The 18,047-nt window shown below is 32.8% G+C and overlaps 1 protein-coding gene across 13 annotated transcripts in view; it reads right to left on the minus strand.

The window, feature by feature from the left end:
• RAPGEF2 (Rap guanine nucleotide exchange factor 2) overlaps positions 1-18,047 on the minus strand; it is a 251,112-nt gene that overhangs the window by 35,577 nt on the left and 197,488 nt on the right. For all 13 annotated transcript variants that reach the window (XM_036992930.2, XM_036992931.2, XM_036992929.2 and 10 more), the window contains 3 exons: positions 15,133-15,264; positions 6,528-6,705; positions 562-698 (listed from right to left, as the gene is read on the minus strand). In XM_036992930.2, coding sequence (XP_036848825.1) covers positions 562-698; positions 6,528-6,705; positions 15,133-15,264 — 447 coding nt within the window. The remainder of the gene's footprint in view (positions 1-561; positions 699-6,527; positions 6,706-15,132; positions 15,265-18,047) is intronic.

The raw sequence follows: 18,047 nt of genomic DNA on the forward strand, positions 1-18,047 counted from the left end.
GGTCCCCTACAAATGATTTAGCAGATTTTTCATTTTAAAGATAGAACAAGTAACTCAAAGTTAACTCTCTGCCAAATTCATAGAACAAGGAATAAAGTACAGCCATGTATATGTGTATTTTCACATGCCTAGCACAGTGCACATTATTCTACTCTTTTAGTTTGACTCTGGATATTGTTTAAAACCACACAAGGAAAATATTTCTTCTGTTTCCTCAAGACACATGTAAACAAGATAAAATGATCACCACTGCCTCAGTAAGAGTATCGTTTTGTTCTGACAAAAAGCATTATATTAATGAACATTTAAATTATAAAATCTGAAATGTTGCCATATCAGAACACCTCCATTATCATTATATAAAATATTACAAATAATAATAGAAAATAATGGATTTGGAATACTTTGACATAACAATAAGTGTATCATAATTCTTGAATTATTCAAACTTATTGTTGCCTATTGTTTTTTTAAGAGGAAAAAATAAGAATTGCTTTTTTCTTCTTTTGCTGTATTAATCCTGACACAAAAACTTTTTAAGTGGAAGAAATATTTACTAACCTCTTCACCATCATTTAACACAATGGTTCCAGCTCTTTCCACCACTGCAAACACCATCACAGCACAGAGTTCTCGTCTCACTGACATCGTCATATTGGCAAAAGCAGGCAACTGGTGCATAAATTCCAAGAGTTGTTCTGAAAAGCAAAAGATACTTACTGTAAAAATTATAACTTTTCAAAAAAAAACAAGCATCCACTAGAGAGCCCAGCAATAAACTCACACATATATGGCCAATTAATATAATATGACAAAGGAGGCAAGAACATACAATGGGGAAAAGACAGTCTCCTCAATAAATGGTGCTGGGAAAAATGAATAGCTACATGCAAAAGAATGAAATTGGATTACTGTCTAATTCCATACACAAAAATGAACTTGAAATGGATCAAGGACCTAAAATGTAAGACATGAAACCATAAAACTCTTGGAAGAAAACAGCACGAAGCTCATGAATATCAGCATGAATAATTTTTTTCTGGATAGGTCTCCCAGGCAAAGAAATCAAGAGCAAAAAACAAGTGGAATTACATCAAACTAAAAACCTTCTGTACAGCAAAGGAAATCATTAGCAAAACAAGAAGTCAACCTACAGTATGGGAGAATATATTCGCAAGTGATATATTCAATAAGGGGCTGATATCCAAAACATAAAAAAAACTCATACTGCTCAATGCCAAAAAACAAATAATCTGATAAAAAATGGGCAGAGAACTTGAACAGACATTTTTCCAAAGACATATAGATGGCCAACAGGAACAAAAAAAGATGCTCCACATCATTAATCATCAGACAAATACAAATCAAAACCACAATGAGATACCTCACACCAGCCAGAATGGTTAATGTCAACAAAACAAGAAATAATAGTGTTGGCGAGGATGTGGAGCAAAGGGAGCCCTTTTACATTGTTGGTGCGAATGTAAATTGGTGTAGTTACTGTAGAAAGCAATATGGAGGTTCCTCCAAAAACTAAAATAGTAATACCATATGACCCAGCAATTCCACTTCTAGGAATTTACCTGAAGAAAATAAAATCACTGATTCAAAAAGATATGTGCACTCCCATGTTTATTGCTTAAGTATTTACAATAGCCAAGACATGAAAGCAACCTAAATGTCTACGAATAGATGAGAGGATTAAGAAGATATGGGAGATACATATATTTATACTAGAATATTTTTCAGCCATAAAAAACTAAAGAAATCCTGCAATTTGTGAGATGGACAGATCAGAGGGTATTATGCTAAGTGAAATAAGCTAGGCAGAGAAAGACAAATACCATATGATTTCACTTACATGTGTAATCTAAAACAGAAACAAAACAAACAAATGAAATAGACTCAGACAAAGAAAAGAGACTGATATCTATTATGGGGGAAAGATATGGGGGTGGGCAGGTGAAACAGGTGAAGGGCATAGAGAAACAAAAAATCTCAATTGTAATATAAATCATGGGATGCAAGTACAGCATAGAGAATATAGTCAATAATAGTGTAATATCTATGTTGACAGTAACAACACTTGTTCAGGTGAGCATAAAATAATGTGGATAACTGCCAAATCACTATGTAATACACTTGAATCCAATACTGTATATCAACTATCCTATTCAATTAAAAAAAATTATTTTAAAAAGTGAAATTATAATACACTTTTTTAAAAAGCATTAATAAAGAATGCTCTAGGGATCTTTTAAATGTCCTTCAATTCTGACCACTGAAAAATACAATCATTTTAAATATCTATAGTACAAGTTGAATTTCTTGCAGGTAAACAAAGAATTCTGTCACTGTGAAAATGGTGACATTCCTTGTTGATTCAGGAGCAATAGCATACATTGTAGTTTAAATTCTAATGGGAATGAAGAAATCAATAAACATTAAATGGGGAATTTCAATTGAAAATGAGCTGTGATCTTATTAAGGCTTACTAAGAGGTGAAATGATAAGCTGAAATGAAATAGAGCTTCAAGAATTCTCCAAAAATTCAGTAGGCCCATCCCAATGCTTTTTGGCCAATACAGCACCTTGAATCTAAAGATATTCTAGAAACCAAAGAGTATTTTCTATAGATCACACAAATCTATAAATATCAATTAAAAATTTACAACATTATATGATAAGTGCAAATGTAAAGCAATACATTACATCTTACCCCACAGATTGGCAAAAAAAGAAAATTTTGATCTCTTGCTCTTGGTGGTGCTGTGGAGAAACAGCTTATACTTTGGTACAGTTGCAGTTGTTGATAATATGGTCTCTATTAATTTTCTCTATTATTTGGCAGCTTTACTAATTAAATACTAAGCTCTTTCCTTAATTCTTCACCAGGGCTCTATGAGTTTCAAGTTTTCTTTCTTCATTTCACAGGGAAACAGAGGCTGACAATCATGTAATTAGGAGGTGGCAGTGACATGCTCGAGGACTGTTGCCTCCAAAGCTTGTGCTGACCATGGTAGGCACAGATAAAGGGCAGGGGGATGTGTCAGACATCATTTGAATATTTAGTAGTTATATTACTTTGAAAAAGTTAATTACTTTCCTTAAGGCATGCTTTTCTCATTTATCAAAGAATAATACCTATCTTCATTGAACAGTTGTGAGGATCAAACCCAATATAGATGATAAAGTTCTTAGCTCAGAGTAAATAATAAATGAGAACTGTTACTGTCATCATCATTATATTTTGACTAGAAATTTAATTTTTATATTTTTGATTAACTAAATTTTTGAGTAAGTAAAAATCCTACTACATTTTTCTTATCCCCACATAATGTCCCTGTGCACATTCCTTCTACCTGTTAAGATTCAGCAACAAATTTTATGTTATTTGTATAGCTGGATAATTACAAAATAAAAAAAACACACAATAGGGAAGATAAAGTCTGTGAAACATTACATTTCCAGAAGGTCAGAGTGGGTGGATTTCTCTGGTTCAGCTGGATAATGTCTGTTCTGATTGGACCCTATGTCATCCCTCCTGCATAAGACTTTTCATTACATAGGGTGGCTTCAGTAATCAGAATAGCAATGGTAGTTGGTACCTAGGGACTGTTTGGAACAGGACAGTGTTCTTCAACCTGACCCAGACTGACGTGTCAAGAAATCAATTAGTGCTGCAATCAGCATTTTAGAAAAAGAATCAAAGCATATCACTAACAGAAGAACAAGTTCACTTTAGTGAAACTTTTATTTCTGGAATAAGTAGGTGTTTCTATCATGCCATAAAATATATTGATTTCTGGGGATAGCAATAAAGCTAGAGATGACCTGTATCTATCACACATGGGAGGTAGGAATCACTGTTTGACAAATACACTGACCTTCTGACAGGAAACATAAAGACAGATGAACAAGCTGTGGCCCTCTGACTAGCTAGCACATCACAATTTTGCTGTTTCCAGCCCGTTTACTTCAATTCTCACCCCCTCACTCCTCACCGTAAGGTTTTAAAATACTACCTATAGACCACACATTTTACCCTTTTTCTACCCTCATAAATAGCTAAATTTCCTTGAACAAGCAAAGATTCATGGTCTTAAGAAACTATGAGACCAGAAGTTGTCAGAAATGTCTCAAATTTAACATGTTTTGACAATAAGTTACCACTACATATATATATATGATGGCAGAATATGAAGTATATGAATGTAAAGTATAAACTATATTCACTAATACTTGCTATAATGATTTGAGGTACCGTGTATTCACAATTTTTGTGCAGATCCCTACTCCATTAGTGGGTCATGAAATCATTTTGTGATATATGAGTAGTGACTAACATTAAAAAAAATAGAAAGTATCTGTGTTTCACATATAATAAGGATAAAAAATAAAGGGGACAGAAGAGAGCTAATCATATTTAATGTATATAATTCTGCATGCTCAGTTGAAAAACTAAAAATAATAAATGTTTACCCACATGGCATTTAAGACTTTTTAAGACTCAAAGATTCAATAAAGTTATCATTGGTTTCATTCTCTCTTTAAAACTATAATGAAGATATTTTTTAAAAGAAGTCATCAAGGACAAAGGGAATGGAATATTGAAACACAATTTTAAACACGAAATAACCATGTGGTATCAGACACAAGAAAGTGAAACCCTGTGTTTTCAGAGAGTAAAAAAGACCCACTTCATTTATGCTGCAGAACCTCAAGAGACTTACAAACTACTAGCAACTGTGGAATGGGACTAGAGATGGTGAAGATGGAAATGGGCTAAGAAAAGGAGGAATTAGGAATGGGTATTGAGAAGCAGTTAAATAAATCCCTTACTCCAGCAGAAATCTAGAGGGTAATTATCCAGAAATGCTAGCATGTTTCTATACTGGGGCCACCAGTATAGCTGCCTCCCTTTTCTCACTTCATTCAGATCTGAGCCCTTTAAAAGGGTATTACCAGCCCTTCCTTCCTAAAACAGGCTCCTGTTCAGTCTACTCCCACCGCCATTATTCCTTAATCCCCCTTTTATTCTTCAGACTGTGAGAGCCTGTCTGAAGGACAGGACCTCATCTGCCTGTTCCCTACAGAACTACGAGGACCTAGAAAAATGCTCAGTACATAAGAGGTGCTCAGTCACATTAGCTGAATGAATGAATGAATGAATGAATGAATGAATACCACCATATGATATTCATTTATGAATAGTTAGCAATTCCATTAAATGACTTCAATTATATTTTATATATATGCAATACAGTTGACCCATAAACAACACAGGTGGTAGAGGCACAGACATCCCCATGTAGTTGAAAGTCTTATGTATAGCTTTTGACTCCCCAGAAACTACTAACAGCCTACTGTTGACCTGTAGCCTTACCAATAACATAAACAATTAACACACATTTTGTATATATATATTATATACTGTATTCTTACAATAAAGACAGAAAAAAGAAAAATTTTTTTTCAAATTGTTACAAATCTCCAAAAAATTTTCCAATATATTTATTGCATCAAATCACATATAAGTAGACCCATTCAATCCAGATTCATGTTGTTCAAGAGTCAACTGTACAAGGTTTTGTTTCATTCCTAATTTCCTAGCATATGTAAAAAGTTTAAATGGTGGAAGATTTTTCTCATACATAGTGTCTGTCTTCCTCAAAACATGCAACAAGCCACTTGAAAGTACTGTCCTATATCTAATCCCAATATATTTAGCTCCTTGAATTTCTTTATAAATACACACTGGCCCCAAGAAGAGTTGGGGGCAAGGGGAGAACAGATAACCCAGGTTCAGGCAAGGGTGGTTACAGATTTGAGACCTGTAGCAGAGAGAAGACTCTCAAAGAAACTGCTCTCCCTCTCAGTATTCTAAGGAGGAAGCCAGAGGGCAGAAGGCATACTCAAACACTAACCCATTACTGTGCAATCAGTTCCTGCTCTGACAGGAAAGTTGGATAGTGAATATCAAGGAAGGAGAAAGTGGAGCCACTTATTTTTTTTTTAAAAGTCACTTAGATTTTTAACGGTAGGATGCTTTTAAAATCCCACCTGACCCCTGACAGCCCATACGCTGCTAACTCAGCATTTTGCTGTCCTGTTCTATACAGTCTCATCTTCCTATGGAACCAGAGTTGAAGCAGTCATTTACAATTTTACCAACTGTCACTTGATCAATGTTTACATATAGAAAATATGAACTTAGCAGGAACAGTGCTCAAAAGAAAATTAACACAAGTAATATTGTGTGGAAGACTTAATTTTTTATCATAAAATTGAAGAGTTCATGGAGAAGGGTTTTATTACAAAGTTTTATTATTTGTAGACTCTTGAAGGTATTGACTGAGTTAAGCTGGCTTTTTCAAAATTTTTTCAAATGCTACTCTTTACACAAGGGAATTTTTATAAATTAATGACTTTTTAAAGCCTACTATTCTTGGGCTTTATTACATCAGGTAAGTCTACCTCTAAATATTTTAAATTGCTTTTAAATTCATGTTTTCATCCAGACTTACCAATGTCATCATCTGTCCTGTCAATTGGGTCCTTCTCCAAGCAGTCTCTGACAATGTCCCTACTCATCAGAGGATCTGATGCCCTCTCAATGTCTTCTTCATCATCCTCATCCTCAGAATCCACTGCTGTTTCTGGTAACCCACTCAGGTCCATATCACCAGCCTCACTTTCTGTGGCCTTCAATTAGATCAGAACATTTTGTTAATGTTTTTAAGTAAACCTTTTGTACCCAAAAGAAAGAACAAGTCTAGTTGGAAATATTAATTCTTTAATTGTATTTTTCTGTAACTAAGTTACATCTATTCAATATCAACAAACATTTATGTACCAGGTACTATATAAAAAAATTACTTTAACCAAATATGAGTGATTTTATCTCCTATTCAATTTTTAGTTAGGATCATTTTATCTCAATAATTTTAATTTTCTTATCTGAGCTGTCATATGGCATTTGTAACAGTAGAAAAAAGAAAAGGAAGATAGTATTTGTTTTCACTCCATTTTTCAGAGAGAATGGCTTAAGCAAAGAGCTTAAGGGTGACAGTGGAGTCTGACCAATTTCTTCCTTAAAAGAACAGGGGTGGGTTTATTTATTAATATCAAGAAGAAGACTGAGCCACTTCTCTCCTATTAGATGGTCTTTATGGAAAAGTGAATCATAAATCAAAGATAACTTGAAAAATACACAAAATATTAACAAACTTTGATTATCACAAATGTCTATCTCACTATAAATTGCCAAAAAGTGTGACAGAACATATGCCTGCAGGTAACACATTTTTTTCTTCCCATTTCTCAACACAGTTGACTTTATCACCAATCAGATTTCAAGTACTCAAGATATACTTTATTACTTGAATATTTTCTTAGTCACCAGAGCCACAGATTTCAAAATGGTCTCTTCTGTTGGGCTATCTCAAGTCTACAATAGTTATCTTTTTTAGGTCATTCAGTAGAATTTTGTGATCATTATTTCAACCATGTCTATATCTACATATCTCTTATTGGCCTTATTTGACATTATATACCCAGAAATCACTATTTATGCATAGTAAGAATGGAATTCAACTAAATAGCAACTATATTAATCTGGAACATCACAAACCTGTTTTTCCACTTAAGATATTAAATTCTTTAAAATATTTTATTATAGAACTATTAACTTTGTAGAAAGCATATATTATAAAGTAAACCATCTTCAAATAATTCATAGCTCACATAATTTTCAAACATAATGAAGACATCTTATATTTTAAAGAATAGGCAGATACCGATTAAAAATGAATAAATGAGTACTTGGAATGTGTCAGGAACTGCTCTGTTTTATATGTATTAACTCATTTAGTTCTTTAAACAATCCTATAAAGTAAGTGCCATTATGAATAACTTTTTTTATTCTCCAAACAGTCAGGTCATACTATTGTTATTGCGAAATGAAGATTAGAACCCAGGAATTCTGGCTTCAAAATCTTAACCACAGAATGTGGCTTACATAAGATCTATCCCTTTTCTATAATTTAATTTAATTTAATAGTGGAGGAATAAATTATTTCTTATCAACAAAGTTTCACCTTTTTAAATTCTTGGTTTTATTATTGAACATAAGATTTAATTCTATATTTTGAAGCAATACATGTACATTAATATTTTCTAAACTTAAAAAAAAAAGAATTTTAATCACATTTTTAATTCTTTACATACAGTTTCCTGAAAACATTTACATTATAAGAAAAACCTAAGGGGAAAATAATTGAAGACAGAATACCTAATGAAGACAGAAAAGTGAAAATGGGAAACCGAATGTCTAGGAAAAGCTCGTTAAAACAGGGGCCTTAAAAAAATACCACTGCTTGGGTAAAATCACTACTGGCAGAGGTTCTCCAGATGGGAGAGCAAGAAGGTTCTGGGGCCAAAGCAAGAAATTAATTGCAGCACACTCAGAAACACATCTCCTAATTTAAACTCAGAATTCACAGAATTGTCTATAGATTCTAGAATGAAACTGACCTTGAACTTGATGTGATATAGTATCAAGGCAGTGATCAGACAAACTAGGCCAACATTGTATCACCACCTTATTTCTGAAGTCTAGAAATGTGACAATTTGCCAGTGCTTGCTGTGACTACATTTTCACCCCAGTTTCGTCTTAACACTGAAGGTTATATTATTCATCACATATTTTCAAATATATAATCAGTCCTCTATATACATATTCTTTAATATTAGTCTAGAGTGACGAAGGGACAACACTGAAGATAGAAATAAAAATTTCTTTAAATAACAGTTATATAACTTACGGTTTTTAATTTTTAAACATCTACCATATGGCAAGAGATGAAAAATATATTTTATACCAACCCTAAGAAATCATTAGCATCATTTAAGTGAATTATATTTAAATCTTAAACAGCACAAAGAGACTTTTATATGTGAATTGGATTAATCTCCAAACTGAACCCTCCACACCCCATTTGTATAAACAACATTAGTTATTTTCTACCTCTGTTATGTGTATTCTACTCTTTAAGAAACAAAATATTCATAAAATAACATTCACTAGACCAATAACTTAGATCATTTTTATTTTAAATATCCATTTTATTTAAAAATATTAAAGAATTGCTTTTAATAATACATTTTTAATAGAACCTGATCATTTTTCAGGCATCTACTAATTTCATAATACCACTGTCTTGTGAGCAATGAGACATTTGGAAACAGTGGAGTTAGAAGTTTAATGAAACAATAACTGGTCTGCAGGAGAAGCATACTAAACTTAAGAAGAGTACCTGAAACCTAGTAGTTACTAAATTTATAGTTGTTGAACAAACTCAGTGTTTAGTGATTAAAATCTCAGCTCCCCCTGTCATTATGTGACTTTAGGAAAGTCATTTAACAGTAAATTAAAATTACATCTCACCATTCATAGGACTAGTCTTGGATCATATAAGGGAAAAAGAACACCAGTTATAGGCTACCTCAAAGTCCCTTTTTTCTCCCTTCATCTCAGTACTTGCATACCTTTACCATTCCCATCCAAGCAATGAGGCTTGCACACAATTTAGAGTGGCAGAATTTGACCAAAAAACCCCAAAACTTGGTTAAACATCGTAGTCCCTTACATTGTAAAAAAATTTCTCTCAGGCTAGCTGCACTAAATTCTGGCTAAATCGTTTATACAATAATTATAAAAACAGTGACCCTCTGTTGAATGATTACCTGTGTCTTGTACTATACTTTATGCTTTTAATACATTTTAATTAATCTTTGTATCAATTCAGCAAATTAGTGTTATTACCTCTATTTTTCAGATGAGAAAACACTAAGGGAAAGTAAATAAGTTATTCAATGTAAACAAAGCAAAACAAACTTTAATTATTCCAGGACTCAAAATCAGGTCTGACCAATACAAACTAAATACTTTGCACTACAATATTTTGCCCAGTTTTCTCAAACTGTCTTCATAAAGAAAATAGTCAAAATAAAGTAACAAAATGTTTTCTGCTTTGCTGTCATAAAACATAATGTTTAAAAATATCTTTGCATATAATCACAAGCAAACTACTTACTATTTTCTAGCTTCCTCCCAATTACAATTTTTACTACGATTAATGCTTGTCTTTAAACCCTTCTATTCTAAGATACGCACACTTCATATTTAAACATTATCTGATTATACTTGTCTCCAGAACAAGAAGAAAGGCTTACATATTTTGGGTAGGCAAATAAGTCCTGCCCTAAATTAATTTACCTTCTACATGTAAAACTAACATAGATACAAGTGCACATTACAGTTAAACAGTAATATTCTAAAAAAAACTAGTAATAAACTCAGATCAATGCTGAAAGCTCTATGATTTATTTAAATCAAAGATGGCCACACATTGTTATGAATAAAACTCTAAAAACCAGCTTATTTTGCATTTTAAAAGGATATCAAAAAATGAACAAACTGAGGAAATATTAAATGCCATAAAGTTCTAGAAGTGTTAATTTAACTAAAATAAAAATTACTATACATTTCATCATTAAGTACTAAAAAATCATTTACAAAAAAACTTTTGTTCATTAAATATCCCACACATTAAGCAACCTTCTTTTTCTTTATTAAAGTATTATTGATATGCACTCTTATGAAGGTTTCACATGAAAAAGCAATGTGGTTACTATATTCACCCATATTATCGTGTCCCCCCATACCCCACTGCAGTCACTGCCCATCAGTATAGTAAGATGCCAGAGAGTCACTATTTGCCTTCTCTGTGCTGCACTGCCTTCCCCATGATTCCTCCCACACTATGTATGCCAATCATAATACCCCTCAAACACCTTCTCCCTCCCTCCTAACCTGCCCTTCCCCACCCCTCCCCTTTGGTAACCCCTAGTCCCTTCTTGGAGTCTGTGAGTCTGTTGCTGTTTTGTTCCTTCAGTTTTGCTTCGTTGTTATACTCCACAAATGAGGGAAATTATTTGGTACTTGTCTTCCTCCACCTGGCTGATTTCACTAAGCAACCTTCTTAAACATGAGGATATTAAGTGTTCTTGATGTAAATAGTGTGCAGAATTCCAAGCATACATACTTAACCCAAATAGCATCTAAGTCAGACTCAGATATAAACTGAGGCTAGAAGCTGAATGCTAACGCCACTGCTGATGTGAATGAGATGATAAAGAGTAAGAACTGCAAACAAAACCAAATATATGCAAAAAGAATGAAAATAAGTTTGGAAGCAAGTATGATGCTTGTCATTGAGTCTACTTTGTGTATCATAATTTAGGTTGTTCTTAATTTTACATTATTAGTGTTTTTTTTAAATTTCATTTTTTAAAAATGTGTGTATATGTGTGTGTATGCCTAAAAGAGGGGAATAATCCTTTAAAGCTCTTAATGTATATTATTAGGTTTCTTTCTGAAAAGTACAATCCTACTGGGTGTAAGAATGTCTATATATAAATATTTATACATATGATAAAGTCTGTATTAATTTGATAGGAAAAATAGTTCCATATTTAAATCCTCATATACACAATTACTAATAAGTTTTCAATATTTTTATTTAAGGTACAGACATCTGCAAGTTACCTACTCTTGTCTTTTGACTATTGCTATATTGTGACATGAGTGTTTTACTTATTAATTTACATAAGTGAGTTATATTGTGACTTTAAATCTGTCTCAACCGACCTTTTAATTATTAAATTTTTTGATCATTTATTATACTATTATGATGCTAACTCTTTAGTTATCTTAGTTATTATAATATAAAGTGAGCCTATAAAATGACTCCCCCACCCCAAAGACCACTTATTGAATAATCCATCATTTTTTTCATTTGTGAGGTTTCTTCTATTACAGATTACATCCTTACACATGAATTCCATTTTGCTTGAACTTTTTGCTCTACAGATCTATTTTTGTACAACTATTTCCAGTCCACCTAAGCTACTGTTCTGATAGTCACACCATTTGGCCAGGACTTTATCATGGTTGGAAACTGCACTGTCTCCTATCACCAACTTAGGCATTCTGCTTTTTATCACCAACATCCTCCTACTTTTCAACTTGCTTCCATCTGCTTTAAAGGTAACTTTTTTTCAGCATTATGAAGCATGATCTTCAGTCTTGAAGAACTTACTCCCTTCTATGTCTATACCTCCAGTTTATATTCTCTAGTCTAATACTTCAATCACATTCATTAAACATTATCTTTACTGAATACCTGTAATTTCCTGGCACTATACTAGGCTCTAGAAAAAAAATGGAGACAAGACAGAGAAGTTCCCTGCCTTCTTAAAGCTGTAATTCAAGCAAGCAGATATAACAACAAAGAAAATAACTGTTTCAATTAAAATCTAAATAAAAGGCCTAGCCAAGAAAGGAACCAAAATATAAGATCTACTTTTCACAGAGTAATAAGGAAAGAATTCTCTGAGAAGATGCTACTTGAAAATGAAGGCAGGAAAGGATCAAGCCAGGAAAAACCTTCCAGGCAGAAGGCATGAAAAAACAAAGCTCTGCAGTTAGAAAGAACTTGGCATACTGTTCCATCCTTCCTTGTGTTACATTCATTTAACAAAACTCTAGTCCTGGGTGAAGCCAAATCTTTGCTTTCGTTGTGGTACTGTGAAGAAAATTACTTAACGGCAGAGATAAATCACTCTGTATTTGAGGGCACCAACTCAATTGAGCCTCCAATGCTCCGGTCAATTTGCTGTCCTACTGTCCAAAATCACTATTTCAAAAGCTCTCTCCTTGAATCTCTACCTGCCAACCCTCTCACTCTCAACAAATTGAACTAGACTCTTTAGAGAGAAAAACAGAAGCTATCAGATAGAAATTTTTTCAACTCCCAAACTCCCCACTCCAAATCAACCATGATACATCCTGTTAAATCAGAGGACGATTTCTTTTCTTAAAACCAGGTATTCCACTTCCCTCTTGAATTCCTCTCCTCCCACCCAATCTGAAAAATTACTCTAACCTTTTCTCTTTCTACACAGCATTCAGTTGCAAGCTCTCTGTGTCCATCTCATGAGCATTTATACTGGCTTCATTGTGACAGCTTTCTCCTAAATCAGAACTGTACAAAGATTAAATGGGCTACCATAACATACAGTTGCCTATCCCTCGAATTGTTCAACAATAAACTGGAATGCCTGATTGACAGGAAAGTTCTACAGGATTCAAATTACAACATTGTTCACTGAACTGGGTGCACCTGTCAAATTTCTTCTCACCTTAAGAATTTCTAACTTAAAGATAATAGAAATGGTCCACTGGGGGTCTCTATTAAATGTTAAATTTCATATAGCCAATAACTAAAGCTAGATAGATCTATGTATTTTCCTTATGAAGGATATAAACTTAACAAGTTACATGCCTGATAGCAAGTTTGAAAATGAATAACCTTGAAAGTCAACTAACACAAATCAAAATACACAGGGATCTTCTTTTTCATCTGCAAGCTCCAGCCATGTCCAAGCGACTTGGAGTTCTTGCCCAGTCTGGATTCTCAGACATTCTGAGGACAGAAGTACCATCAAGAATTTCCCTATGAACCTACCCAGGCCTACTCAAGGTAATAAGAGCACATAAAGGTAGCCTTCTCCTCAAAATATGCCTCAATAAATTATATAAACTAACTTCACTGTTATTACAGATTTACCTTCTAGAAGTCCCATTCAGGTTTGTACATACTTGAAGAATGCAGTGATAACTGCTACATCACCCCTGTGTTTCCAGAACAGACCTTTAAAATGTATATTCATCTCAACGTTTAGAAGGCATGGACTCTGTCATGATGTTTCAGTTGATGTAATCTAAAGCATAGCTCTTGCTTATACTGTTCACTGGTCTGTTTTTAAGGGATACTCTTGAATAAATGTTAAAAAAAGCAACTTCTAAAAACAGGCAGTTTTGGGGGTTTGGAGGAGGAGAGTAAATTTAGCCTGATCTACCATCTTCAGTTCCTCTAATATTTGAAAATGGGATTAGTTCCTAAAGATTTAATTAAAAGTTACTACTTAATGCATCAAAGTAGAAATATGAAAAGTTAAGGAAACAGAACATATTTTTTATTGTAAAATAATAAATTCTTAATCAGCCAATCTGCAAATAATTACATTGTGGCTATCATTTATTAAATAGTAAGCTCTCTATATAACACCCTTGAATTATAGAAAGGTGTGTACCTATTGCCTCTTTAAGAGAAATTTAATTTTCTAAGATCTACTAAATTAGGACTTTCATGTTTTCCCTGATGGTATTTTAATTATTTAGTCACTTTTAGTAACTTTTTAAAAAAAATACAAACCTGTCACTGCCTGAATACATCAGTGATTCTGAAATGCTGTTTTTAAAGAAAGGTACTTTTATGGTCATCCTCCAACACAATTCTTAAGAAGCCAAAAATTATACTTTGTAAAATGAGTATTATCTTCTTTTTGTTTGAAGCCATCTAAAACCCCATATTAGTATTTAATGACCCACAAAAAATAAGTTCTTTGCATATGTTAGTCACTTTTCCCGAATTTGCATTTTCTAAACCAATGAACTGTTCCTTAACAATTAAAAGTACTTTTCTCTTAAAATGTTTTTGGGATTCCATAGTTCTAGTTTCTTTTCATTAGTATCATAAGAATTTATATTAAACACATAACTAAATCTATACATAATTTAAAAAGTGTAAGAAAAATACCCAGTAATCCAATATTCTCTTCCTTTTGCAATACTCAAGATTTTAATAAGAAAAATTTACTATAAGAGCATAATTCTACAGTTTCCCCCTATAGTTTTAGTCAAGGAAGAGTTATAAGCTAATATATTTATAGTCAAATTAATAAAATATTTAAGGTCAAAAGAAGTATTTCCGTTGTAACCACTCTGTTTAAAATTCTGATAACTGGTAATAGCAGAGGCAATACAATTACTGTAGTTTTACTTCCCAAAACAAACATGTAACATACTATATGTCTGTGTGAAGCATAAACATTTTATGTACATGTGCATGTAATATACACACAATATATTTATCAAAAAACAAATCATAAAACTCCTTGGAATACATTAAAATGAAGGAAATGACAGGTAAATACCTTCTTACCTGGTATATATCAGAAAGACTGCTGCTTCCAGAATCACTAGTGATACTACATCCTGAATGGCTAGAAGAGACGTGGGTCACCTGTGGGTGGAGACTATCAGTAAGGTGTAGTTTTGTGAAATCTGCAGGAAGCTACAGGAAGGAGCAGGAAAAACTAGGATTACAATTTGAATCAAGAACTCTAAAAAGACATTTAAAAATTATAGTATACTCTACTCCACACCATTTAGACAAAAATTCTATTTCAAAAGATCCTTTGTTTTTTAAGTTCACAAATTACTAAATATTGTCCTATTTACCAAAAACCACAAAATAAGATTTTGAAGTTTCTGGGTGTTCAATGAGCCTTGAATAATACTAAATTCAATGCTTCAGTAGATGGGTTTAGAGGTTAAGATTAACTTGTATGAGTATTTAATTCAGAGAGCAAATTAATCTACCACTATTTATTAGCCATCACAGATGCAAATTTGTGGGATGAAACAGCTTGAATAAGAAAGCAGATTTGAGGTTTTTAAATGTCCAAATGATGCTTAAAGTTTAAAAAAAATTGAGCATTGGAAATTACAAATATATTGTCATACAAGTACTAGTGCTGGCTCTATGAAGAAAACAGAAAAGAATGCTCTCAAAGAACTTAAAACTGAGAAAGCTATGGAAAACATTTACCTACCAGTATACATAAGTATCAATTTTCTAGTTGTTTATATTTAAACCCTAAATAAAAATAGCCTCTCTCGAACGGATTCACCGGCCATCCCTCAAGTGCTTCTACCATATAGCAGAGAAAACACACTCAAAAAGGAAACATTCATATACCATTCAATTCAACAAATATTTACTGAGTCCTTTTCCTCTATGTGTTGGTGAATGAAATGCTAAGAAAACACTGCCCTTAAAACACTTACACTCTTATAAGTTATTACCAATTCTTTGGAGTTAAAAAAAGATACTATCTATAATATCACATGATTACTACTGACAATAACAGACATATTTCAAAATATATGCTGACATCATGCAACAGTTAATATTCTCTTTTCTGTGTGCATATTGATTGTATTTAGCTGTTGAATAATAATAAATATAAATAATCATTAAATAAAACTTAAGAGTTTACCTTAGCAACAGCCCTTTTTTTCCTTTGACCTTCCTCCCTTCTCCCCTTGCAAAAATAATTTGCCATTCCATAGTTTAGAATAAGCCGCACAAACAAGATGATTCAGGTTTATAACCATGACCAATCAGTTTTGATACTTCAAAGTTCCAAAGAGGCAAATGTATTTATATCCCACAATCATTCAGGCCTGACTCAATAAATAGATTACTATATTTAATAATATGTAATACAGTCTATACAGAAATATTTTCTAATTTCATGGGAGACCAGATATACAAAGAAAAGATTTCTACATAAATTTATTAGGGGGCATATGATTAGATGTCAGATAAATAGATAAAAAGAAATATGCCAGAGGAGCTCAGAGGAGTGACATGTTTACTCAAAAGTATGAAATCATTGCAAACATATTTCATTAGAAGTGCTCTTTTGAACTGGCAAGTGAAGATGTGAAATATTAGAAAAATTTAGGAGAATAACAACTTCCCTACAAGGAATGGATAGGTGAATACTTCTAAACTGAGAATTTATATACTTTATTCACAATGTGAAATATTTTCCGGGTTTCTTCAGGAACAATTTGAAGATAAATTTGAAGAGGTGTGTGTTAATAACTATGATTTTACATGGAGTTAAATGATAGATATCAGAAATATTAATATAAAGCCAGGATAAATATGCTTCATCATCCTACATTTCTATTTAATTCAGTCACTCATCACAGAAAGCAACATTACTCAATGGCTCAATGATTTTAAAAGGCATCAATTGATACAGTAATTAAAAAACCAATAAATTGACTTTTATTATATTTTATAGAATGACTCAGGTTGACATGTGCCACATAGTGTGATTTTTTAAGATTAACTTAAATATGTCAAATGAAGACATAACTATCTAATAAATTTTTACTCACTAAACAATTACTTAAGTGTCATACGACTCTCTTCTCTTCAGTATCTATCAGCTGGTCATCTTTCCTGAATAAGGATTCACTGTGTGGAAAGCACTAGGAGTAATGGAGATCCACATCTAATAGAAGAGATAAAGATCCAGCCTTCATATACCAGAATCTATTCATCTATACCTACTTTTGGCCATTAAGTACAGAATCACATGGCTATATTAGGCTAAAAACCATAAAGACTCTCTAAAGAGAAAACTAGACATATTCTCAGTCTTGAGAATTCAATGCTTTTTTATGAATACTTATTGAATATTTGCTGTCAGACACTCTGTTGGAGGCAGCAAATATCAAGGTGAATAAAACATTCCCAATTCCACATCTAACTTCTCCTACCCAAAAAAATCATCGAAATAGGTGTTATCCACAATAGAAAAATAAGTCAAACATAGTTTTTAAAACATGGTTGCAATCTTGTCTTTGCAGAACAGCATGAAATATGTATTAAACTTAAAGTAAATGCATATACAGTTTAGTATTAACTAAATACTTTGAATTTAGAATAAATGTCATGTTTAAGAAAGTTAAACATTTTTTCTCATAGATTGGAATAACAGTTCCATGATTAAAATTTTTAATAGTATGCATCAGCCAAGATTATGGAATGGGAGAAATTGCTGAAGCTGTTCCCTCAAAGGGAAGAGGCTGAAATGCACTGATTTGGCCCAGCCAAATCACTGAGCACATACCTGGGGAAATGGGTCCTTATAAGAGGCAATAAACTTTGGGATTGGGAATCAGGGGGCATATACTTGTACAGGCACCCATATTTACATTTGAGGGCAACGAGGTAACACTGAACCCCTAGATTCACAGACTGAGGGAAATACA

Source organism: Manis javanica, chromosome 3 (assembly GCF_040802235.1).
Source record: "Manis javanica isolate MJ-LG chromosome 3, MJ_LKY, whole genome shotgun sequence".
NCBI classification, from domain to species: Eukaryota; Metazoa; Chordata; class Mammalia; order Pholidota; family Manidae; genus Manis; species Manis javanica.